At 42.5% G+C, this 26,869-nt stretch overlaps 1 protein-coding gene across 1 annotated transcript in view; it reads left to right on the plus strand.

The window, feature by feature from the left end:
• Positions 1-26,869, plus strand: part of usp44 (ubiquitin specific peptidase 44) — a 73,354-nt gene that overhangs the window by 31,235 nt on the left and 15,250 nt on the right. The window contains exon 3 of the mRNA XM_068058778.1: positions 20,150-20,348. Within this exon, the coding sequence (XP_067914879.1) occupies positions 20,150-20,348 (199 nt within the window). The remainder of the gene's footprint in view (positions 1-20,149; positions 20,349-26,869) is intronic.

Here is a 26,869-nt window from a genome sequence, read left to right on the forward strand (position 1 = left end):
TCTAAGGTGCTGGTTGCACCAGTGTTATTAAGTGAAATTAAGTTTTTATTCACTCTCCTCTCCTTCCCCCACTCCACCACTGCTACTCTTCAGTTCACATACGCTCGTATATTACCTTCAAATTTACCCTACCTGCGACCATTGGCATTTGTATTTGTGGGCAGTCAGAGTCATCACAGCACAGAGGGAGGCCATTCAGCTCATTGAGTCCATGCAGGCTCTCTGTAGAGCAATTCAGTCAGTCCCATTCACCCCACTCTAGCCCTGTAGCCTTGTAAGTGCCTATCAAATTTCCTTTTTAAATCATTGATTGTCACACTTCCACCACCCTCATAGGCACAAGTTCCAGGTCATGTTGAGTAAGATTATTTTATGGTTTTACACCATGTGAATTTGCTCTGAAAAGAGCAGTTGTTTCCTTGAAAAAAGGTGTTCTTAGAAGAACTAGCAGGCCTCAATGTTTCAGGCCAAGTACTCTCAAGTCATGGAGTGAGAAGAGAAGCCATTGCAGGAGATTCGCTGATAGGAATGGAACTAGGCAAGAGCAGTCCCCCCAGTTTCACAGTGGACGAGAGCAGTTGAAGGAGGTTGAAGAAGGCTTCAGGCAGGTAGAGAAGGATGAGGAGGGGTAATTTACCACAGTCAGTAACATGCAGTGTAATTTGTGACTTCGATGAGGTTTGTGTCAATGCTGGGGCAGAAGTGGAAATTTGCTTGAATGGGTTCAAATGTAGAGTTGTGGGAAGGATGTGTCATACAGAATCTTATCCTCTGTGTCATTTGATTGTAGGAAAATTATTCTAGGAAATTCTTGTCCTGAGATGATGATTACTGTAATAACCCTAAAATGCTAAATTATTAATTTAGCTTTTGTTAATGTAATAATTCTAAACTACTAAAGCAGTAAGAAAGCCACAAATAAATTGAGGTGTATTATCTCTGGTTGCTCAGTTGCTGTTCTTTTTTTATTTATTTAATTTTAATATTTTTCAGCACCTGTACCCCTACTGATTTTGGTTTAAAACAATTAACTACCCCTGCCTTTGTATTCTCAATTGCTGTTTTATCTACATAGCCTTTGCAAACTATGGTTCGTGGGCACTAGGCATTTTACAAAGGGATCCCAGGGATCTGAAGTTATCTAATTTCTGTGGTTTTTGTATATCCATTAACATGTTTCTGTTAGGCTGCTGATGTTTTCTGGAATGATAGCACTTTTTTCCTTTTGATTAGCTGACATTGTCTTTGGAAATTAGGATGGGGGTATCCTGAAGAGTCCATATTGGCAGGAATCCTTGTCGGAAAATTTGAAAGCCATGAGCTTGTCTAAATTGGTATGCTTCCAAACTCCATTGTCTTAAAGCACTTAAGAGGAATTTCAAAGAGATAAGTTTTAAATGTAAGTATACAGATTACTTTTAGCTAAATCAGAAACTAGCGTTGCAGATTGGCATGAGAAACTTATCAGAAGCTGCTAATAAGTCAGGGAAGCCTGTTTATAGAATCACAGCAGATATTGATGTGAAGCCTTTAAGTGTCTCTCATCAGTTCCAACAGTGAATTAGAGTGTTTGAAGTTGTGTTGGGCCACCTAATGTCAGCTGCATGATGCCTGTTCTAGACTGGTTTAAGTGGAATTTTAAATTGTTCAAAATGCCTTTTGCAGTGTCAGGATTGCACATCATTTAGATCTGGATGTAGTTCAAGCCATAAGCTTGTAAAATGGAGAGTAAACAGAGAGAAGGATGGTAAACCTAAATGTAGTGAGTTTTTTTGTAATGAAATCTAGATTCAGTTTATAAATATTTTTGCTGCTGTAAAATGTGGGGGTGGGGAGGAGGAGGTTGAGAACATTAGTGATGTTGCATATCATGTCAGATACCTCAGTTTTAGATTTCTAAATATGATTGAAAATCCTTTTACCTTTTGATCTAAAAATCTAGTAACGTTCCAGTGAACTTGAGTAATACTGTAACTTTTAAAGAAAAATTGATAATCATGCATTTTGCTCTTCAATATGCTTTCAGGACCTATTGAGAATGTTCTGACATGCCTCTCCTGCTCTAGCCATTAACATTCAGCTCTCTTTTTCACTCTCCTTTTATTGACTGGACCCATCTGCTGTTCATTCCACTTGATTCCCTCTACTCCTGGCCACTCAACTTCCCTTCCTGATCCCTTTGGTAGCTGGTATTGTTCCCTCTCCTCCATCACTATCCCCATTCCTTTCAAACCCACAGTCATTGCACCCTCTTGAATAAGCACCCTCTCTCTACCCCTCTCCTCACTAACTGCTGCTCATATTCCATGAAAGAATTTTAAAAAATTGCTCTTCAAAAGAGCTGGCATGGACTCAGTGGACTGAATGGCCTCCTTCTGTGCTGTACTATTCTATGGTTCTATATTTCATTTGATTTTTTTCATACAGAATTGTGACTAGTTGATTAATTTCACACATGCCATAATTCAATCAAATAAATTTCTACTAGAAATGTATTGGTGCTGGTGGTGTGATCTTCTCTTCCTACTCCAGGTTGAAGTGTGTGGAATCTGGTCCATGCTAGAGTTTGGTGTCACACCTGAGGTTATGGCATGGAGGGATATGGGTATTAACGTGCATCCCACCATTCTGTGGTACTATACTGGTGTTCCCTGTAATATGTGCTGTATCATGTTATTTCGTAGCTTGCTAAAAGTGATGATGCCTGAGATGAAATGTCCCAATTTGCAGCTATGGGTTCCTGCAGATATCATCAATGAAGGCATTGGCATTTCTCTATGTAACACACAAATACAGTGGAAGCTGCCTTTGTCTACTCTATTCTGTTATTCTGGCACTGTTCTACTTTTGAAGCAATAAATTCACTGAATTTGAGGCAGATTCATCAGCATACTGTTCCTATATGCTTGCTATCTAAGCTATATGTTTTTGCTGAAGATCTTGGGAAATTTGTATTTGTATGTACAGTAAATTATTATCCCATCGCTCGGACATCCCAGGACAGACCTTTGCAGCTTTTTCTCAAGTGAGTATTGACTGCAAGTGCTAGCAAGCCATTCATTCATTCCATTTTAGTTTAGCAATGCATCCAGAGTTACTTTGGAAGTGTAATCACTATTGTTACGCATGTTCCCTCTTTTTTTTTTCTTGTGCGCACCCTATTCATTTAAGGGCCTAGGCACTTTAAATGTTTTTGCGGATTGCACATGCGCATTAACTTATAAAGGGGCCAATTTGTGCTCAGCCTGCATGGGAACTTCAGTGTTGCTGTACGGCCACACAGCTTAGAGGGAATATTGTTACTAACTCTCTAAAGTTAACTTTCCCCACATGACAATTTGAATTTTATGGGCCCCCAGAGATTGGCTGGGGGGTGCGGAGGACCCATTGCACCGCAATTCAGTAGGGTGCAGGGTAGGCCAAAGACGGCCTTCCCACTCAGGTCAATTGAGGCCCTTAAGAGGCCAGCTAACAGCCACTTAAGGGCCTCTTTTCTCTTCTTCCCTCCCCCCCCCCCCCCCACCAACCCCTTGCTGGCATTAAGCTGGTGGTGTATGGAGGGTTGGGGTCCATGGGAAAGTCGCCCAGTAAAACAAGGCAACCTCCCCCACCCTGGTGCACCCTCCTCCATGGGAAATCTGTGGCCCACGGAAAGCTCACGCTGCCAGCAAGCAACACACCTCGGACACCTCTCCCCCTGTATTCAACACCCACCCCGCCCCATCACCAGGGCCTGTCAGAGTGGCCCCGGTGACACTACTTCACTTATTTGAACACCAGGGCTCCAGCGCTGGGTCTGGGTCCAAAGCTTCTGCATTACCGGCAGTGGCTGCTGCTTCCAGTTGTGCTGCCGGCTCTCTGATTGGCTGGCAAGTTCTTGGAGGCAGGATCTTTGTCTTTAAAGGGACGGGAATCCTGATGCTAGGTTGTTAATTGCCCGGGCACTGTAGAATGGAGTGGGGGGGCTCCAATTGGCTGCCCTTTCAGCCCAGCACCAGGAGCCTTGCCAGTGCTTCAAAATTCAGCCTTCCAACTATGACCACACTTCGGAAGACCTTTAATGGCTGCAAAGTGCCTTTAGAATGCCCTAAAATCCAGGAAACAGTGACTCATATCAGGCGGTAGAATATTGAGAATTTAACACTAGGGGTTAAGAGGAATATTTATTACAGAAGATGTCCATTCTAGCCAGTAACTGTGCACAGGATTGAAGGAAGATGGGTGGAAAGAGGCTCATGTGGATCATAAAGCGCAGCAGAGACCAGCTGGGCTGAATGCCTGTTTCTACTACCTGACAATCTTGTATGTAATTCATGTTCCGTATATGCACTTTTCACCACACCTTTTGAGGCTAGCCATCAGTAGCAGGAACAGTTTTTTTTTTTAAATTCTGTTCTTTTTGTTCTCTCTTCCTGCTCCTCATCAGAATAAGACTGACGACAGTAAGGCGAGTTATATTGCCCTATGGCTATCTGAGCTGAAGTCCAGTCACTTGGCACAGCTAAGGAATGTACCTGTGACTCCGTTCATTATGGGTTATGGTGATTGGGGTACAATATTGAAAAGGTCTCCATGGAACACTTGCATCTTTACTTTTGAATCCTTGTCACTGGAGCCTATTTAGTCCACTTGAGGCCATTTGGGTGCACAGACTGGTTATTCACTCATGTCCTGTTTGCATATGAACCCTGAAATAATAATATTTTCCATAATATTGACACATTTTTATTCAGCTAACATTCTAAAGTACCAGTTGCTGACTTTGACATTGAGCTGGTCTTGCATGTCAGCTTGCTTAGTCATGACTTTTGCATCACCATGCAAGCGGACAACGGGATTGAACTGGTAGGATAGCTTAGTACCACACCATACAATGCATTATAAGATCATAAGAAGCAGGAGTAGGCCATTTGCCCGCTTGAGCCTGCTCTGCAATTCAATAAGATCATGGCTGATCTGATCTTGGCCTCAACTCCATTTTTCTGCCTTTTCCCCCATAACCCTTGACACCCCTGTAGTTCAAAAATCTGTCTATCTCAGCCTCGAATATATTCAATGACTCTGCCTCCACACCTCTCTGCATTTACCCACTCACTTGCCTAGTCAAGCAAGCTCATCTCATGCCTAATCCATTTCTCATTTTCCAGATGTATATTTGAGTAATAACCATGTGAAGCAGCCAAAGTAATTTCACTTGAGCCAAAATATGTATGTCATCGTGAACAGAAAATATAACTAAAACATTAGACAGAATAATTTCTCTGTAACCTTCCCCAATTCTTTCTCTGACTTCATCAAACAAATATTTGCATCTGTTACAATAGCCAGTTATTTGCAATTTGATTTTAGAAGTTACTAACCACTTTAGAGCCGTAATCATTATGGCACAGAAGGCAGACCATTTTGCCTATCAAGTCCATGCTGGCTCTCTGTAGAGCAATCCAGTCAGCTTCATTCCTCACTCTATCCCTGTAGTCCTGTACGTTTATTTCCCTCAAGTGCCACGCAATTTCCTTTTGAAATCATTGATCTCTGTTTTTACCACCTTTGTAGGGAGCGAGTTCCAGGTCAGTACCACTCGCTGCGTTTCCTCACAACCCTCCTGCATACCTTGCCCAAAACCTTAAATCTGTGTCCCCTACTCCTTGTACCATCATCTAATGGCTTTTATTTGTAGGAGAAATATTCTGAGCCTACACTGGATGTTTTGTGTTCCCTTAGAAAAGTTAAAAATAGTGTGATGGCCACTTAAGTGTGCCCAATTGAAGAGAGCACTCTCGTGTGTAAGTTTATATAGCCAATTCAACTTGACACCTTGAGGCTCCTGTGCTCTGAGCTTTTTGATCAATATCATTCACCTCACTTACTTGTGACCTGTGTTTAGAAGGGAGAACGGGTGACACCTCCTGCATGTTCTGTATTTCGTCCCTCTAAACTTCCAGCATTGCTTTTATTTGACGGTGATCCATATCCTGCTATTGGTAGCAGATTTAGGGGAGGTGCATGCAATTTTTAGCTAGTAAATGCTTGGTCATACTTTTTTTTTTTCCTGCCTGTTTCTCTTAGATAATTCCTCACAGCCAGCTTGGTGGGGCCTGCCTGTTCCATGCCATATCTCCAGAACATCTGTTTTTGTTAATCTGACAAAATTGCCCATTCTGAGAACTGTTCAATGTTATATACAGTTGCATTTTTATATTCAGATTTCATTAGAAAAGCAATAAATGAACTTGTTGGACAAACCAATGGGGGTGTGTTCTTGTTGCCTTAGAGGTATTTCAGGAAAATAAGCACTCTTTGTAATAGGTTTAGGATACATTCCCTCAAAATAGAGTTCAGCACCTTGGCTTATCACCTTGAATTCTTGCCCTTTACCCTCTCTTGAGAGTGAATGGTGTTGTGAACATTTCGGGGAATGAATATTGTTCAATAAATAATTAAGCTTCAGTTTTAAACCTACAAGAAAACCTGTCACTGTCTATTTATTTGGCAAGTAAAACACTTGGGCTAGCTCATCACTTTAAACAAAACATGATTGCAGTAAATTGGGAGGTGAACAGTGGGAACCACCCGCACCCCTTACCACCTGGCTGTTACACAGGCAAGTGGAGAGTATTCCATCACAATCCTGACTTGTGCCTTGTAGGTGGTGGACACGCTTTGTGGAGTCAGGCGTTGAGTTACTCGCCATAGAACTCCCAGCCTCTGACCTGCTCTTATTTATTTAGAGATACAGCACTGAAACAGGCCCTTCGGCCCACCGAGTCTGTGCCGACCAGCAACCACCCATTTATACTAACCCTACAGTAATCCCATATTCCCTACCACCTACCTACACTAGGGGCAATTTACAACAGCCAATTTACCTATCACCTGCAAGTCTTTGGCGGTGGGAGGAAACCTGAGCACCCGGCGAAAACCCACGCGGTCACGGAGAACTTGCAAACTTCACACAGGCAGTACCCAGAATCGAACCCTGGAGCTGTGAGGCTGCGGTGCTAACCACTGTGCCGCCTACTCTTGTAGCCACAGTATTTATGTGGCTTGTCCAGTTCAGTTTCTGGTCATTGGTAACCCCTGGGATTTTGATGTTGGATTTAATGATGGTAATGCTATTGATTGTCAAGGGGAGTTGGGTTGGTTAGATTCTGTCTTGTTGGAGATGGTCAATGCCTGGCATTTTTGTGGCACAAAGGCCACTTGCCACTTATCAGCCTAAGCCTGAATGTTGTCCAGGTCTTGCTACGTGTGGACACAGACTGTTGCAGTATCTGAGGAGTCATGAATGGTACTGAACATTGTGCAACCATCAGCGAGCATCCCCACCTCTGACCACCTGATGGAGGGAAGGTCGTTGATGAAGCGGCTAAAGATAGTTGGGCCTAGGGCACTACCCTGAGGAACACCTGCAGTGATGTCTTGGGAGTGAGATGATGGGCCTCCAATAACCACAGCCACCTTCCTTTGTGCTACGTATGACTCCAACTAGCCGAGAGTATTCCTCCTGATTCCCATTGACTTCAATTTTGCTAGAGCTCCTTGATGCCACACTCTGTCAAATGCTGCCTTGATGTCGAGGGCAGTCACTCTCACCTCACCTCTTGTGTATATTTGGACCAAGGCTGTAATGTGATCTGGAGTCGAGTGGCCCTGGTGGAACCCAAACTGAGCATCTGTGCGAAGGTTATTGCTGAGTAAGAGCCGCTTGATAACACTGTCCAGGACACCTTTCATCACCCTGCTGATGATGTGTGTTGGGGCGGTAATTGGCAGGATTGGATTTGTCGTGCTTTTTATGGACAAAACACATCTGGACAATTTTCCACCTTGTCAGGTAGATGCCAGTGTTGTAGCTGTAATGGAACAGCACGACTACAGGTGCTACTAGTTCTGTAGCACAGGTCTTCAGTGCTACTGCCGGGATGCTTTCAGGGCCCATTAGCCTTTGGTGCATCTAGCGCTATCAGCCCTTTCTTGATATGTGGATTGAATCGAATTGGCTAAAGACTGACATCTGTGGGGCCGAGAGGATTCATCTACTCGGCACTTCTGGCTGAAGATGGTTGCAGATGCTTCAGCCTTGTCTTTTGCGTTGGCGTGCTGGGCTTCCCCATCATTGAGGATGGGTATGTTTGTGGAGCTTCTGCCTTCTCCTGTGAGGTTGTTTAATTCTCCACGATCAGTCACAAGTGAATGTGGCAGGATTGCAGAACTTTGATCTGATCCATTGGTTATGGAATTGCTTAGCTCTATCGTATACTGCTTCTGTTCAACATGCATGTAGACCTGTGTTGTAGCTTCACCAGGTTGGCAGCTCGTTCTTGGGTATGCCTGGTGCTGCACCTACCACGCTCTCCAGAACTCCTCATTGAACCAGGGCTGAGCCTCTGGCTATCCCGCTTAGCTAGATGGTAGTCCCACAAAACATGGTGGACAGTTTCCTCAGTGTGAAGTTGGGACTTTATTTTCATGAGGACTGTGCCGTGGTCATTCCTACCAATACTGCCATGGACAGATGCATCTGTGACAGGTAGCTTGGTGAGGGCGCAGTCAAGCAGGTTTTTCATTCTTGCTGGTTCCCTTGCCACCTGCCGCAGGCCCAGTCAGGCAGCTATGTCCTCCAGGACTCCATCAGCTTGGTCAGTAGTGGTTTTACCAAGACACTTTTGGTGATGGACAATGAAGTCTCCCACCCACCGTACATCCTGTGCCTTTGCTACCTCGGTACTTCTTACAAGTAGTGTTCAACATGGAGGAGTCAGCTGATGGAGGGCAGTAGGTGATAATCAGCAGGAGGTTTCCTTCCTCTGTTTGACCTGATGCCATGAGACTTCATGGGGTATAGAGTCAATGTTGGGGACTCCCAGGACAACTCCCTCCTGACTGTGTATACCACTGTGCCTATGGAACAGGACATACCCAGGGATGGTGATGGAGGAGTCTAGAACATTAGCTGTAAGGTATGATTCTGTGAGTATGACTATGTCAGGCTGTTGCTTGACTTGTCTGTGGGTCAGCTCTTCCAATTTTGGCACAAATGTCCAGACGTTAGTGAGGAGTACTTTGCAGAATCGACAGGGCAGGATGTGCCATCATTTCCGATGCCTCGGTTGATGCCCAGTGGTCCATCTGGTTTTATTTTTTGACTTATCAGTTGCAATTTGGTACAACTGAGTGGCTTGCTCGGCCATTTCAGAGGGCAGTTAAGAATCAGCCACATTGCTCTGGGTCTGGAGTCACATGTAGGCCAAACTGGTTAAGGACAGCAGATTTCCTTCCCTAAAGGACATTAATGAAGCAGATGGGTTTTTAAGACAATCTGGTAGGTTCATGGTCACCATTACTGAGACGAGCTTTTAATCTCAGATTGCTGTAGGGGATTTGAACTTCTGTCCCCAGAACATTAGTCAGAGTTTCTGGATTACTAGTCCAGTAATATTACCACTACACCACCATCCACTTGTGAACAAGCAGAAGTTTGCAGAATGATGCACAGCCAACTCTGCTCAGTACATGCGAGAAGAATGTTATTTCATTTTTTTATGTTAATATTTCAGTTGCAGCTGGGTCTTAAATCCAGTCTTTGGCTACCATTATGATTTTTCTCAAGTCTTTACAATCAGCACTGATCAGTTCTCACCCCTTCCTGTCTTTTTATGAGCTACATAGAATTTTTCCAGCACTATTTTTTTGAATATGTCTTTAATAATCTCCATTGTACCATTCCTTGATGTCCATTTCATTTCTTGTGATTGGTATTCTAATGGAGCGGTTGCTGCAGTTTCCTCCCTCCACATTGGCTTGCTATGTGGGTGTTTAGTGTGAACTGGAGTCATCTGTACCAGCCTTTGAATCATATTGATGCAGTGAGCTGAGATTGTTTAATGCACCACTCTTGTCATAACTGTACACATTATGTGCTTTGTCATATTAAAAGTGTGACTTGATGCAAAGTACTGCTTTCACAAGTGAATTATGTAGCTAGTATGAATATTCTGCTGGTACAATATTTTGCATTCTGCCACTTTAGCAAAACAATACTGTTTCATGACCATCTTCATTCAGGCAGTAATAGGGTGAAATAGCTGAATATAGCAGAACTAAATCCTTCTGAGGGGCAATGATTTTAGCTAGTCAGAATGTCAGTATTGTGATACAATATTGACATCTCGGCACCCAGTGCTTTAAATTTTAGGTATTTTACTTCAGCCAATATTTGGCTCTGCTTTCCTAGTTAAGATTGACTTGGCTTCATCTTTATAGAAAACCTATGCAAAGTCCTCTCTTCCTATGTAGTCTTTGCTCACAAAAAAGTTTAGTGTGTGTGATCAGAAGACAGCAATAACCAAATGACTTTGAAGATCCATAGTTCATTGTTGGTGGTTCAGTGGACTGAGGCAGTTACCCAGATAACAGCTACTTTAGGTGGGAAAAACGGAACTGGATTTTTGAGAGTGGTTCTGTTCCTTTGGGTAATTTCCAGCTGCTAACACTGATATGAGAGTGGGCAGCAAGCCCAGTCTGTATTCGCTGTTCTCGAGTTAGTGTGCACAGAGGTCTCTGACTTCAGTTGTAATGTCTGTGGCGAGGATCTCTTTGTATTATGTTCTTGTGTAAGTCCTAAGCAACTGGCTCAGGACCATAAAAAATGTACAGAATTGTTCTTTAGGTCCAGGAGCAGTATGTTTAAAATCTTGGCTTTTAAAAAAATTGTAGTGGATATTTGAAGGATGGGTGATAAATGTCAACATTCCCTGGGGTTTTGATGGCTTTTGAGCTAAAAGTCCAATGGTTCTGTTTCTAACAGAATTGACTTGTACCCAGGCAGTCACCGTTTTGAATTTTTTTTTGTCATTTAGTCTAACCACTTAAAAACACTTCATCACAGTAGCCACTGTTTCTATTGAAGAAAATATGTTGACAAATTGGCACATCCTGAGGTCAATTCCTGTTCACATCATCTGTTCCATTTTAAATTAATTGGTTTTCTGTAGGATAGCAGGTGTTGGCAATTCCTCAGTCAGATGCCAGCAGGAAATGTTGTTTTAATGATGCTTTGTGTGACCTAGAAGTTTGTGTGTGACAGTGTGATGCCTGAAGTTTAGTAGGTGAATGAATTGTTCTCACTCTTTCATTATTGCTAGCAATAATGAAAATGATCTGTGAAAGAACAGATCTTGCACCACTTAATGCACAATATATTATTCCACTGCTTAGGTGAAGCTATGTCCTCTTCACACCAAGTATAAATAAAGAATCCTGGCCAGAGTTTAATTCTTTGACCATATACGACACAGTTCACGCATCAAAAAACGCTTTTCGAATTTTAAGTCCGAGTCCCAGGAAGACATATCTGGATTCTTTTAAGTTTGTGTGATTACTTGAGTCATTAAATCATATAGACAGACTTCAGTGGTAATAAGGTATCATCTGCGATTCCAAGTGACTGGTGCTAGAACAAAGAACAGTACAGCACAGGAACAGGCCATTTGGCCCTCCAAGCCTGCGCCGATCTTGATGTCTGCCGAAACTAAAACCCTCTGTACCTCCGGGGCCCATATCCCTCTATTCCCATCCTATTCATGTATTAGTCAAGATGTCTCTTAAATGTCGCTATCGTATCTGCTTCCACCACCTCCCCTGGCAGCAAGTTCCAGGCACTCACCACCCTCTGTGTAAAAAAAAAAAAACTTGCCTCGCACATCCCCTCTAAACTTTGCCCCTTGCACCTTAAACCTATGTCCCCTAGTAACTGACTCTTCCACCCTGGGGAAAAAGCTTCTGACTATCCACTCTGTCCGTGCCGCTCAAACTTTGTAAACCTCTATCATGTCGCCCCTCCACCTCCGTCGTTCCAGTGAAAACAGTCCGAGTTTTTCCAACCTCTCCTCATAGCTAATGCCCTCCAGACCAGGCAACATCCTGGTAAACCTCCTCTGTACCCTCTCCAAAGCCTCCACGTCCTTCTGGTAGTGTGGCGACCAGAATTGCCCGCAATATTTTAAGTGTGGCCTAACTAAAGTTCTGTACAGCTGCAACATGACTTGCCAATTTTCATACTCTATGCCCCGACCGCTGAAGACCAGCATGCCGTATGCCTTCTTGACTACCTTATCCACCTGTGTTGCCACTTTCAGTGACCTGTGGACCTGTACGCCCAGATCTCTCTGCCTGTTGATACTCCTAAGGGTTCTGCCATTTACTGTATACCTCCCACCTGCATTAGACCTTCCAAAATGCATTACCTCACATTTGTCCAGATTAAACTCCATCTGCCATTTCTCCGCCCAGTCTCCAACGATCTATATCCTGCTGTATCCTCTGACAATCCTCATCACTATCCGCAACTCCACCAACCTTTGTGTCGTCCGCAAACTTACTAATCAGACCAGCTACATTTTCCTCCAAATCATTGATATATACTACAAACAGCAAAGGTCCCAGCACTGATCCCAGCGGAACACCACTAGTCACATCCCTCCATTCAGAAAAACACCCATCCACTGATGCCCTCTATCTTCTATGACCGAGCCAGTTCTGTATCCATCTTGCCAGCTCACCTCTGATCCCGTGTGACTTCACCTTTTGTACCAGTCTGCCATGCGGGACCTTGTCAAAGGCTTTACTGAAGTCCATATAGATAACATCCACTGCCCTTCCTTCATCAATCATCTTCGTCACTTCCTCAAATTAGTAAGACACGACCTCCCCTTCACAAAACCATGCTGTCTCTCGCTAATAAGTTCGTTTGTTTCCAAATGGGAGTAAATCCTGTCCCGAATAATCCTCTCTAATAGTTTCCCTACCATTGACGTAAGGCTCACCAGCCTATAATTTCCTGGATTATCCTTGCCACCCTTCTTAAACAAAGGAACAACATTGGCTATTCTCCAGTCCTCTGGGACCTCACCTGTAGCCAATGAGGATGCAAAGATTTCTGTCAAGGCCCCAGCAATTTCCTCCCTTGCCTCCCTCAGTATTCTGGGGTAGGTCCCATCAGGCCCTGGGGACTTATCTACCTTAATGCTTTGCAAGACACCCAACACCACCTCCTTTTTGATGATGAGATGACTGAGACTATCTGCACTCCCCTCCCTCGGCGGCTCATCCACCAAGTCCTTCTCTTTGGTGAATACTGATGCAAAGTACTCATTTAGCACCTCGCCCATTTCCTCTGGCTCCACACACACATTCCCATCTCTGTCCTTGAGTGGGCCAACCCTTTCCCTGGTTACCCTGTTGCTCTTTATATATGTATAAAAAGCCTTGGGATTTTCCTTAATCCTGTTTGCCAATGACTTTTCATGACCCCTTTTAGCCCTCCTGACTCCTTGCTTAAGTTCCTTCCTACTGTCTTTATATTCCTCAAGTGCTTCGTCTGTTCCTAGCCTTCCAGTCCTTACAAATGCTTCCTTTTTCTTTTTGACTAGGCGTTATCCAAGCTTCCCGAAACTTGCCAAACTTGTCTGTCTTCCTCACAGGAACATGCTGGTCCTGGATTCTAATCAGCTGATTATTAGCAAGAGGGTAACTAGGGAAAGGGTTGGCCCACTCAAGGACAGAGATGGGAATCAATGTATGGAGCCAGAGGAAATGGGCGAGGTGCTAAATGAGTACTTTGCATCAGTTGTGGTAGTTAATAAAAATATATTGGAGGAAATTTAATCAGCTGCAAGAAATTTTCTCATTTGTGTGACAAGGAAGTGTGATGTGGCAAACATAAAATATGCAAATTTACCACTTAGGTGTGCGTGTCTGAGGATGTTACTTTATACTGATAGAAAATGATCTGGGCACTGCCAAGCATCATTTCTACAGCTAGAGCTTGTTATGTACCAAAATGTGATTTTTGTATGCGGTATTCTGGGACTGTAAGTTTGGGTTGAACAGTAACCTCTTGTGCTGCCGATAAACTCACTGGAAATTTCCACAGATGCCTCGCACCATCCTAATCTCTGGGCAAATTATGTTCTGAGAGGCCATATTTTTCAGGCCAGAAACTACAAGTGTTTAAAAACATTAAATCGAAGGCAAGAGCAAGTTATTAGATTTGCCTCATCTGTGTCACAGTACTTATGCCTAAATTTGCCAGTGTTGTACCAAACCCTAGAACTAAGCCAGTACTACCAAACTCTCTTCCGTTGCTCTTAAACTTGTTCTACTTCCATTCTGGTATATTTCACGTTTGTATACTGAACTCCAAGAGATTTATGTAGAATATACATAGCACTGAAACAGGCCATTTGGCCCAACCAGTCCATGCTGGCATTTAGGCTCCACTTGAGCCTCCTATCCTTCCTCATGTAACTGTATTAACTTCACCCTTTATTTCCTTCTCTCTCATACTTAACTAGCATCCCTTTAGAGCATCTGTACTATTCGCCTCAACCATTCCCTGTAAGTTCCACATTCTCACCACTCTCTGGTTAAAGAAGTTAAAATGTAAGAGTTTTTATGTGGGTTAAGGAACATACAGTGGTAATTAAGGCCACGGTTTCCATTGAGGCATGGATAGATTCAGGTAATTCAGTGCTCAAAAGTCCATTTAAAACAAAAACAGAATATTATGTAATGCATTTTTACTTGATCACTGTAAATCATTGGGTGATGGTTTATGCTTTGCATGGTATAACAGTCTTGTTATCAAATAGCATATCTTCAACTTATTGTGAGCAGCACCGCAAGTTGTTTAATATACTGTATTAAAAATGATTTGCAAGTGCATGTAGATGCCATCGTATGTTTCAGATGCAAAATGTGTTCTCTGCTTCTTGACTGAAATTATCAAGCACTTTCCTATCTACTGAGTTCTCAAGTCAAACAGCAATCAAACTCTGGGTTTTAAAAAAAAAAGTCTGTCATTTGACACACCAGCAAACGAAAGTACCTTAACATATTGGCCTGGATTTTGAAATGGGAATAATGCTGCTTACTGCTAATGGAGTAAATCAGAAAGCAAGTTCTGGCATCTGCATATGTGCAGTCAGAAAAGGAAATCAGGAAGTTGTTATCCGAATTGTCCTGCTTCCTCAAAAGTTTAGCTACCTCACCCAGGGATTCAGCATTAAAACGTATGAAGGGCATGAATTTGCAGTACTTGTCCACTAGATACCCACTAGACATGCCAGAAAAGGTTAAGGCTTGACCATTCAAGTGGAAGTGATTTTGTTTTTAAACAATATGATAAATCATAATTACTGCCAAACAGCCCCTCTTGCCCTGAAAATTTACTTTTACCAGTTTGGAGTCTCATTCTTTCAGATTCTAATTGTTGTAGATTTTTAAACTTTTTAAAACTTTTTTTCTTTGTCTCTTTTATCTCTCAATCCCATCATTTTTTCCCTCTATTTTGTTTTCTGTGCATGATTTTACATTGAATTAAATATTCTAACTTGCACTTCCTCGCTTGGACTGTACATCTCTAAGGATTCTTTAAACTGGTTGAAGAGACAGTGTTGCATGATCTGCTCACACAGGTCCCAAATTTCCTGTATCAGACTCCCCATTACCATGGGTTGCTGCTCAAAAACTCACAAAAATTATATGGCCAACTGTAATGTATGGTTAGTCCAGTTCATTCACTGCTGACTGCAAAATCCAAGTCATTGTCTGTAGCTTAGTCACTATTTTTTTTAAAGGTGAAATACCCAGATATTTCTTCATCTGGGTTCTAATTTGCAGCCTAAAGACGAATTAAACTGACCTCATACTTCAGTGCTCCCTCATCAACTAATCAGACTTTTGCTTGGAGCCTGTTTGCTTAACGGTTAGGCTTTGTGGCCTTAAAGACCGCACACGCATATGGCATGCTATAACATTCTAAAACAGTGTATCATACAACTTGAGCAGTCTCACAGATGAGCGTATATATTGATATGCTTCACAAAATAATTCTATAATGTGTAAATTTATGGAAAGAAAGGGCACTGGAATTTAGAAAGTTGGATCTTGCTTTAAGCAGTTGTTAATGAATGCTTTTACATGCGTTCAAGTCCTCTGAAGGAGGAATTTTCCTCCACACAAGATCAGGGGGCAGGTTGTTCAACCTTGCATGTCTAAGAGCGAAGTCCAAAGTACGGAAAGTCCTCATCAGGAAACTCGTCTTTGCTGACGATGCTGCTTTAACATCTCACACTGAAAAGTGCCTGCAGAGTCTCATCGACAGGTTTGCGGCTGCCTGCAATGAATTTGGCCTAACCATCAGTCTCAAGAAAACGAACATCATGGGGCAGGATGTCAGAAATGCTCCATCCATCAATATTGGCGACCACGCTCTGGAAGTGGTTCAAGAGTTCACCTACCTAGGCTCAACTATCACCAGTAACCTGTCTCTAGATGCAGAAATCAACAAGCGCATGGGAAAGGCTTCCACTGCTATGTCCAGACTGGCCAAGAGAGTGTGGGAAAATGGCGCACTGACACGGAACACAAAAGTCCGAGTGTATCAGGCCTGTGTCCTCATTACCTTGCTCTATGGCAGCGAGGCCTGGACAACGTATGTCAGCCAAGAGCGACGTCTCAATTCATTCCATCTTCGCTGTCTCCGGAGAATACTTGGCATCAGGTGGCAGGACCGTATCTCCAACGCAGAAGTCCTCGAGGCGGCCAACATCCCCAGCTTACACACACTACTGAGTCAGCGGCGCTTGAGATGGCTTGGCCATGTGAGCCGCATGGAAGATGGCAGGATCCCCAAAGACACATTGTACAGCGAGCTCGCCACTGGTATCAGACCCACCGGCCGTCCATGTCTCCGCTTTAAAGACGTCTGCAAACGCGACATGAAATCCTGTGACATTGATCACAAGTCGTGGGAGTCAGTTGCCAGCATTCGCCAGAGCTGGCGGGCAGCCATAAAGGCGGGGCTAAAGTGTGGCGAGTCGAAGAGACTTGGTAGTTGGCAGGAAAAAAGACAGAGGCACAAGGGGAGAGCCAACTGTGTAACAGCCCCGACAAACAAATTTCTCTGCAGCACCTGTGGAAGAGCCTGTCACTCTAGAATTGGCCTTTATAGCGACTCCAGGCGCTGCTTCACAAACCACTGACCACCTCCAGGTGCTTATCCATTGTCTCTCGAGATAAGGAGGCCAAAGAAGAATGAATTAAGTATCCAAGACTGATTACAAACAAGTGAGCTAAAAGTCTGACATTGCTGTAGATATTAAGAGGTGATGGGCAAATATAAAATTCCACTGGGTTATATCCAGAGTTTGATCTTCTAAATCAGACAGCCCTCGGAGTTGTTTTCTACCCCCCTGAGCTGATGGCAGCAATGTTAACTATTGGGCTGTTACAAAAGTATCGGGGTCTCTTTTAAAGTAACTTGGATAATGAACTGATTAAATATAATTACTGCAGCCTTTTGGCATGTCTTTGCAACAACAATAACTTGTATTTATATAGCACCATTAACGTAATAAAACGTCCCAAGGCACTTCACAGAGGCATTATAAAACTAAATTTGACACTGATCCACATAAGGAGGTATTAGGGCAGGTGACCAAAAAGAGTATCTTAAATGAGATAGAGAGGCAGAGAGGTTTAGGGAGGGAATTCCAGAGCTTAGGGCCTAGGCAGCTGATGGCATGACCACCAATGATGGAGCAATTAAAATCGGAGATGCTCGAGGCCAGAATTTGTGCAGATATCTCGGGGTTGTAGGGCTGAGGAGATTACAGAGATGGGAAGGGGCTAGGCCATGGATGGATTCGAAAACACAGAAAATAGTTTTAAAATGGAGGCATTATTTAATGGGAGCTAATAAGCTCAACAAGCACAGTGGTGCTGGGTGTACAGCATTTGGTCAGAGTTAGGTCACGGACAGCAGAGTTTTGGATGACCTCAGGTTTTCGGAGGGTAGAATATGGAAGGCTGGCCAAGCGTGTTCGAATAGTCAAGCCTGAAGGTAACTAACACATGGTTGAGGGTTTCAGCAGCAGGCAAGCTGGGACAAGGCAGAGTCAGGCGATGTTACAACAGTGGAAATTGGTGGTCTTAGTAAAGGCACAAATATGTGCTTGAAAGCTCATTTCGGGCTCACAGTTGCCAGGCAGAGGGATGGTGTCTGTGGCTAGCGAGTGAAGTTTGTTGTGGGAACTGAAGACAATGACTTTGGCCTTCCCAATGTTTAATTGGAGGAAATTTCTGCTCATCCAGTACTGGATATCAGATAAGCAGTCTGATAATTTAATGACAATGTAGGGGTCAAGATAGGTAGTGAACATGAGAAATAGAGCAGGGTAGACCATATGGCCTATCAGTGATGTAGTACTGGTTGTCATGAGCTCACTTGTGGAAACTGATGTGTTTATGGATGATGTCACCAAAGGGCAGCATGTAGATGAGAAATAGGAGGGGTCCAAGGATAGATCCTTGTGGATACCATAGGTAACTGTATGAGAATCGGAAGAGAAGCCATTGGTGATTCTCTGGCTACGATTAGATAAGAATGGAAAAAACAGAAAATGCTGGAAATATTCAATAGGTCAGACAACACCTGTAGAGAAACAAGAGTTAACATTTCAGTTTGCTGTTCTTTCATCAGAACTACAGAACTGTATTAGAGGACATTTAGCTCAATCAGAAAGCAGGACTTCGTAATAAGCATTGAGGTGTGCACTCAAACCTTTAAAGGGCTCACTGTCCCTCACAGTACAAACGCTTTATTTCCTGTATATGTTTTATATGGCAGTTAACCTGTGCAACTTGAGTGTGTACCTCAGCAGTACGAGGGTGGATTGCCAACTCAGGCAGGCTATTCCCAATCATTTCAGGCATAAAGCTTCAGTTTCTCAAGACCAGGAGGGCATGTGAATTGTGTATGTATTTTGCCCTTTTTTTGAAATACCCATTAAAAAGTTACCAAATATGTATATTATAATAGTGCTTTTTAAAAGAAAATGATAGTACAATCATGTCATGCCCATCTTCCCACACAGCATAACGACAAATATCATGCACGGTATCCTGCAGTGTGAGCTTGTCTAAGTGTCTTTTGGAGAAAGCATTGTAACATTAGTCGCTTCTATCATTGTCAGCCTTAAATAGCTAATAGGCCAGGGAAAGACGGCACCTCACAACATCCTGTGATCTTTTCAAAGTTTGCAAGTATTAGCACATCTGCACACACTTGGAGGTTGCAGTTAATGAGTTTGAGGAGGTAGCACTGGATGAGGAAAACCAAGTGAAAGTGACGGAAGATGGGAAGTCTGGGTGCCATCAAAGAGCCCTTGGTATTTAGGAAAATTCTGATATTCACTAGGAAGAGAGCTGAACTATACTGACTGATAGATCAGTCACTTGTTTCATACGTCTGTGAGCAGCACACTGGTTAATGCTGCAATGATCACCGTGGTAGGCTGAAAGGAGGCAGTGCACATTTTTAACCTTGTCTGCCACTGACTGCTGCTACTATGCTATGGATGAGCTGCAGGAAATGGAGCCAATCTGCCACAGGCTCCATGCTGATTCAGAAGACGTGGAGTCAATTCCCTACAGCCATTAACAAGAAAGTGTCCCAAACTTGCTAATATGGTTACGAGCAGTCTGGTGTTGTACCTGCTGGCACCATGGGTACATCCAATCCAGCTCTGATACCTGCTGACCTGCCTCCTTTCAAGTACAGCGTAAAGTAAGATGCTGTGCTTTTATGGCAATCTGCAGCAGTGAGGTGGCAGTGATTTCCTGAAGAGCGCTGCACTGTATAATTTTTTGCTGCTATAACATAGCTTGCAATAGGATAGACTCTGTTTTTGGGATGTGTTCGACAGAACTATCAGTTTCCTGGCAATTGTTGATAACGATTCCTGCTTTTCTCCTTTCAAAATATTCCCTTCATGGTCTGATCCAAAAAACCCAGGAAAAATGCTTTAAATTATTAACTGAAACATAATTCAGCTTATTGAACATTTGCTGCAAAATTGGAAAATGTTAATACTCCAAAAATTAGCTAAAAAGTATTAATCATTTTTTCCTTGCATTTACATTGGAACCTGTTTCTAATGGAAGTACTGCTAGGTGGAACTTCTGCTCAAACATCTGAATGTGAACTCTAAATGTTCCTTGCTATATATAATTAGACAGTGAGTGGGAGTGAAGTGGGGTCGAAATGTCATCGTATCGCTGACTGACTTGTATCCTTCTGAAACAGGTTACCTGCCTTGCTTGCGACAACAAGTCCAATACGATTGAATCCTTCTGGGACCTTTCTCTGGAATTTCCTGAGAGATACCACTGCAATGGAAAAGAAGCTGCTTCCCAGTATTCTTGCTTGTTGACTGAAATGTTGGCAAAATTCACAGAGACTGAGGCCTTGGAAGGGAAAATTTATGCCTGTAATCAGTGCAACAGTGAGTAAAAAGGATGTACTACATATGTACAATGTAGAGATTTAATCATTAAAGTCCAAGTTGTATTCATTTTGAATTTGCACCAAAGTTATATATAAGATTGTTAAAACTTGGCAATAACTGTTTTAAACTGCTGACAATTCAGTCTAATTTTGTGTAATTAGTTAGGAAAATATGTCCCTGTTCTAGTTCATTTATAATTTGATTTCTCTTCTCCAACCCCCCACCCCAACACACTTATTTATGAAGCTCTCTGAATAGATTGTTCAGCTATTACTCAGTTAAATTTTTTTTACAGTCTGAATGAAGGCTGCTCCTTCATTGAAGGGAGATGTTGGACAGTCCAGTAACTGCTCGAAGCAATATTGACTGAGGCATACACATCTTTTCAACTGAAGAATGGTATAGGAATTCTAAAAAGGATTTTTAAAAATCATGATATTGAGTTTTGTACCTGCTTGACCTTGAGTTCAGTCAAAAACCTGAAGCTAAGAATGTTGCTTAGATAATCATTTTAATTCTGTTCTAACAATCAGCTGCACAAATGTTATGAATTCATGATGAAGGGACTGAAGGCATGGTTGCTAAATTTGCTAATGCCACAAAGATAGGTAGGAAAGTAAGTTGTGAAGAGGACATGACGCTACAAAGAGATATGGATAGGTTAAGTGAGTGGGCAAAGATCTGTCAAATGGAGTATAATGTGGGAAAATGTGAAATTGGCCATTTTGGCAGGAAGAGTAAAAAAGAAGCATATTATCTAAATGGTGAGAGATTGCAGAGCTCTGAGATGCAGAGAATCTGGGTGTCCAAGTGCACGAAGCGCAAAAGGTTAGTATGCAGGTGCAGCTAGTAAAGGAAAGCTAATAGAATGTTATCATTTATTGCGAGGGGAATTGAATACAAAAGTAGGGAGGTTATGCTTCAGTTATACAGGGCATTGGTGAGACCACATCTGGAATACTGTGTACAGTACTGGTCTCCTTATTTAAGGAAGGATGTAAATGCGTTGGAAGCAGTTCAGAGGTTTACTAGACTAATACCTGGAATGGGCGGGTTGTCTTATGGGGAAAGGTTGGGTGGGCTAGGCTTGTATCCGCAGGAGTTTAGAAGGGGTAAGAGGTGACTTGATTGAAACATGTAAGCTTCTGAGGGGTGTTGACTGTGGATGTGGAAAGGATGTTTCCTCTTGTGGGAGAATCTGGAACTAGGGGTCACTATTTATTTAAAAATAAAGGGTTGCCCATTTAAAACGGAGATGAGGAGACATTTTTTCATGAGTCTTTGGAACTCTCTTCCTCAAAAGGCGGTAGAAGCTGAGCCTTTGAATATTTTTAAGGCAGAGGTAGATAGATTCTTGAGCAAGGGGTGAAAGGTTATTGGGGGCAGGCGGGAATGTGGAGTCGAAGTTACATTCAGATCAGCCATGATCTTATTGAATGGCGGAGCAGGCTTGAAGGGTCGAGTGGCCTACTCCTGCTGCTAATTCGTATGTTTATATGCTGGCATATTGGATTTAACCTAACAAAATGCAATGGTATTTTAAGCGAGAATTGGGAGATGTGTCTGGAAGAAGGCATGGTCAAGGAGGTAGATTTTAAGGAGGCTTTTGATGGTGGAAGAGTACAGCAAGTCAAAAGGGGTTTAGGATTGGAGTTTGATTGTCAGGGTGAGATAACTGAGGGCTCTTCCTCTGATGGTGAAATGGGACGGTACACTCAGTCAGCCAGAGTTGACAAAGAATCAAATGTGTGCTGGAATGTAGGATAGACTAGGGTCAGATAAGGTGACTGAGGGATTTGTGAGAAATCAATGCATTGCTGCCCAGGAACCAGTGGAGGTTGATAGGGATGGGGTATTGGGGGGGGGGGAAATCAGTGAATGGGATTTAGTTTGGGGTAGGCTAGGATATGGGTGAAGGAGCTTTGTGTAGAGAAGGGTTTGCATAGTGTCATGCAGGCCTCCACCTGCCAAGAATGAGGCACCTTAATTTCTCCACATGGACATTAAACTTAAAACTGTTGCAGGGAAGAAAAGAGGGCCAAGCACAAGAAATTGCCAGACTCCTCGCCGGAAAGGCATTTTTTGCATTCTAACAGATAGTGTTGGAACAAAGGAAGCAGTCCCTGCTCTCCCAATACACAAACTGACGTAACTGGCTGTTGGTGTTTTTTGAATTTGAACTTGCCACAGAGAATTTTAACTCAGAAAGCTGTTTGCTCCTGGACTGAAAAGACCTCTGTCCTGTCTGCTCTCATCTCGCTCTCACCAGCTTCGGAAACCATTGAAGACACATGAACCCGAGAGAGACAAGTCTCTGACAGTGAACAAGGTCTAAGAAGAATACTAGGCTCCATTGAAAAGCAAGAACTACCTATAAAAGGACTACAGTGAGCTCAAAGTACAGTAACAAACTTCCGATATTGCCTCAAACCCCTCTACTTTATTTTTCTTCTCTTTTCTGTCTCTATTTGCATCTGCGTATGCATGCGAGTGTGGGGCGCACTATGTATCCGTAGGCGTTAACTGAATTAAAGTTTACGTTTTAATAAATTTCATTTTTCTTTAAACCTAAGAAGGCATGTTTGTGCTCATTTCTTTGCCTTATAACTGGAAAACGGTGAACAAGGATTCACTAAGGGGGGAGCTCAAACACTGTGTTTAAATAAAACCCTGTTACAACAAGACCAGGTGAAGGCTGAAAGAGATCCCAGGACACCTTTCTCACCTGGTCATAACAATAGAGTGAAGTTCAGGCTGGCCAGGACAGACCGATGAATATGTGGATAGGAGTTTCAGTATTGGTGACAGTAAGATAGGAATGAAGGCAGGCAATTGTTAGAGATAGAAATAGGCAGTCTGTTGATGGATGAGTGGAGTTTGAAAAATCAGCTCCGAGCTAAACAGCATACTGAGGTTGTACACAATCAGTGTCAGCCTGAGAGAGCTGGTGTGGCTTCAGATGTTATTTATTAGTCTTGTGTGAGACTTCGCTATCATGGAGTCTATACCTGGATCTTATTTCTTACTACTGACTGGAAGACTGATATGACATTCAAAATGTGGCAGCTGAATTGGAATAAAGGGCATTAAAGGAAGTATCTATATGAGGTGGTCAGCAGGATGCAAACTGACGTCATGTTCATTGAGGAATTGAGTAATGCATGAATATAAATACCTCATAGTCCTATAACATCTTGCCTGTTCAAAGCAGTTTCCCCCCACCAATATAACTAAGTGATACAGCAAACCAAGTCCATAAGATACTGGTCTATTCAGTGGATTTGGGTGAAGGGCTTAAGCCAACTATCTTGGCCCACCTGGTGTGACCATCTACTGTAATTGTTCACCTGTTTTGGAAGCATATTGGCACACAATGAACCAGATATAATTTTGAAATGAAATTACTTGCCCTCGTTCATCCATTTTGTATGATTTTTATCCTAGAAACATTAATAAAGATTGGAATTGAGAAACCATTCAGCCCATCAAGTTTGCTCCTTCCACAGTCAATGCATGACTTCCTCAATCTCAAATAGTCAAAAGACCTGTATTATGAATCCTCTGTCTTTTCTCCTGTGAAAATAAGCAGTCAACTTTTTCTTTCTTCCTAACTTTAGTTCCCCGATGTCTAGAATTATCATTGTTGCTCTTCTCTGAACTTTTTACTGTATGTCCATGTACCTAAAATCTTTTTTGTATTAGGGTTCACAATTTGTCTCCTGAGTGACTTACCCGCAGTATAATTTAACCTGTAATCTGGTGCCTCCAGATGCAGCACAGTGCCCAAGAGCTTTATTAACAACTGCTTTATGATGAGTTTAGAGCAGTGATTGTGCCCAAATGCTTTTCCTCTTTCACCCCTGCTAATAGACAAAAGTACACAATAAGACCTTTTCTATGCATGCTTAGTATCCTCTTTCTATATCCATTATCATAAATTTATTGAGAGCCTTTGTGCATTTGCTCAATTGGTTTAAATCCCTCGATTATCTGCCCTCATGTTTTTGTTAATGCTAATTTTAATACATTAGAACTTGCTGGAGCAGGGCATCCCACACACACGCGTTAATTAAACTTTTTCCTCCACACTTCAGCTCAAATTTTTTGTGTTGTAGCTTGTTGGAAGTATGAGCTCATAATGCCAAGGGCATCTGAGACCTTAAACAGCAGGTTTAATGGGTTACCAATGCTCAAATCCAGCAAAGTTTTAAAAAAATAACAGAGGCTATGGGCGAACTGTGGTTTGTGCAACGATACTGGTGAAGCAACGTAAATCGACCAAACTCTGGAGATTTGCAGCTCAGGGTGTATCTCTTAATCCCCTGAACTTGCTGTCTGGTTTACACATGAATAACTACTTGTGTCATTAATTCACTTATTTTTATAGCAGAATTTGGCCCCTTTTTTTTAAAATTGGAGCACTATGTTGGGAAATGTGAGGGTATTCACTTTGGTTGTAAGAATAGAAAAGCAGAATATTTTTTAAAAAGTGTGAAACTTCTAAATGTTGGTGTTTAAAGGGACTTGAGTGTGCTGGTACAAGGAACACAAAGTCAGCAGGCAACTACAGCAAGCAATTAGGAAAGCAAATGGCATTTAAGCCTTTATTATGAGGGAATGGAGTACAAGAATAAAGAAGTCTTGCTGCAGTTGTACAGGCCTTTGGTGAGACCACACCTGGAGCACTCTGCACAGTTTTGGTCTCCATATCTAAGGAAAGATATACTTGCCTTGAAGGCAGTACAGCAAAGATTCACTAGGTTGGTTCCTGGGATGAGAGGGTTGCCCTATGATGAGCGGCTGGGTATATTGGGGCTATCCTGTTTAGAGTTTGGAAGAATGAGAGGTGATCTCATTGAAACATACAAGATTCTGATTGACAGGGTAGACACGGAGACGTTTTTTCCCGTGGCTGGGAATCTAGAACACAAGGACACAGTCTCAGGATAAGGGGCCGATCATTTAGGACTGAGATGAAGGGAAATTTCTTCAAAGGGTTGTGAATCTTTAGAGTTCTCAACTCGAGAGGGTTCTGGATGAACCATTTTTGAGAAAGGGTCTTTGATCCCAGGGAATCAAGGGATATACAAATATATGAATTAGGAGCAGGAATAGGCCACGCGGCACCTCGAGCCTGCTCCGCCATTCAATAAGATCATGGCTGATCTGATTGTAACCTCGACTCTTTATTCCAGCCTCCCCTGATAACCTTTCACCCACTTGCTTGTCAAGAATCTATCTACCTCTGCCTTAAAAATATTTAAGGACTCTGCTTCTACTGCCTTTTGCGGAAGAGAGTTGTAAAGACTCTCAACCCTTTGAGAGAAAAAAATTCTCCATCATTTTCTTAAATGGGCGACCCCTTATTTTTAAATAGTGACCCCTAGTTCCAGATTCTCGCACAAGGGGAAACATCCTTTCCACAGCCACCCTGTCGAGACCCTTCAGGATCTTGTATGTTTCAGTCAAGTCGCCTGTCACCCCTTCTAAACTCCAGCAGATACAAGCCTAGCCTGTCCAATCTTTCCCCATAAGACAACCTGCCCATTCCAGGTATTAGTTTAGTAAACCTTCTGTGAATTGCTTCCAATGCATTTACATCCTTCCTTAAATAAGGAGACCAGTACTGTACACAGTACTCCAGATGTGGTCACACCAATGTCCTGTATAGCTGAAGCATAACCTCCCTATTTTTGTATTCAATTCCCCTCACAATAGATTGTAACACTGTCTTAGCTTTCCTAATTACATGCTGTAACCTTTTGCACTTCATGCACTAGGACACCCAGATCCTTCTGCATCTCAGAGCTCTGCACTCTCTCACCATTTAGATAATATGCTTTTTTATCCTTCCTGTCAAAATGGACAATTTCACATTGTCTCACATTATAATCCATTTGCCAGATCTTTGCCCACTCACTTAACCTATCTATACCCCTTTGCAGCCTCCTTATGTCCTCTTCACAACTTACTTTCCTATCTATTTTTGTGTCATCAGCAAAATTATCAACCATACCTTCGGCCCCTTCATCCAAGTCATTTATATAAATTGTAAAATGTTGAGGACCCGGCATTGATCCTTGTGTTACACCACTTGTTAAATCTTGCCAACTAGAAAATGACCCATTTATGCCTACTCTGTGGTTCCTGTCAGCCAGTCTATCCATGCCAAAATGTTACCCCCTTTACCATGAGCTCTTATTTTCCACAATAACCTTTGATGTGGCACCTTATCAAATGCCTTCTGGAAATCCAAGTACAGTACATCCACCGGTTCCCCTTTATCCACAGCACATATTACCTCCTCAAAATTCCAATAAATTGAGTTAAACATGATTTCCCTTTCACAAAATCATGTTGACTCTGCCGGATTACCTTGAATTTTTCTAAGTGCCCTGCTATAATGTCTTTAAAAATAGCTTCTAACATTTTCCCTAAGACAGATGTTGAGCTAACTGGCCTGTATTCTGTCTCCCTCCCTTTTTGAATAAAGGATTTACATTCGTTATTTTCCAATC

The sequence above is a fragment of the Heterodontus francisci genome, chromosome 27, assembly GCF_036365525.1.
Source record: "Heterodontus francisci isolate sHetFra1 chromosome 27, sHetFra1.hap1, whole genome shotgun sequence".
Classification (NCBI taxonomy): Eukaryota; Metazoa; Chordata; class Chondrichthyes; order Heterodontiformes; family Heterodontidae; genus Heterodontus; species Heterodontus francisci.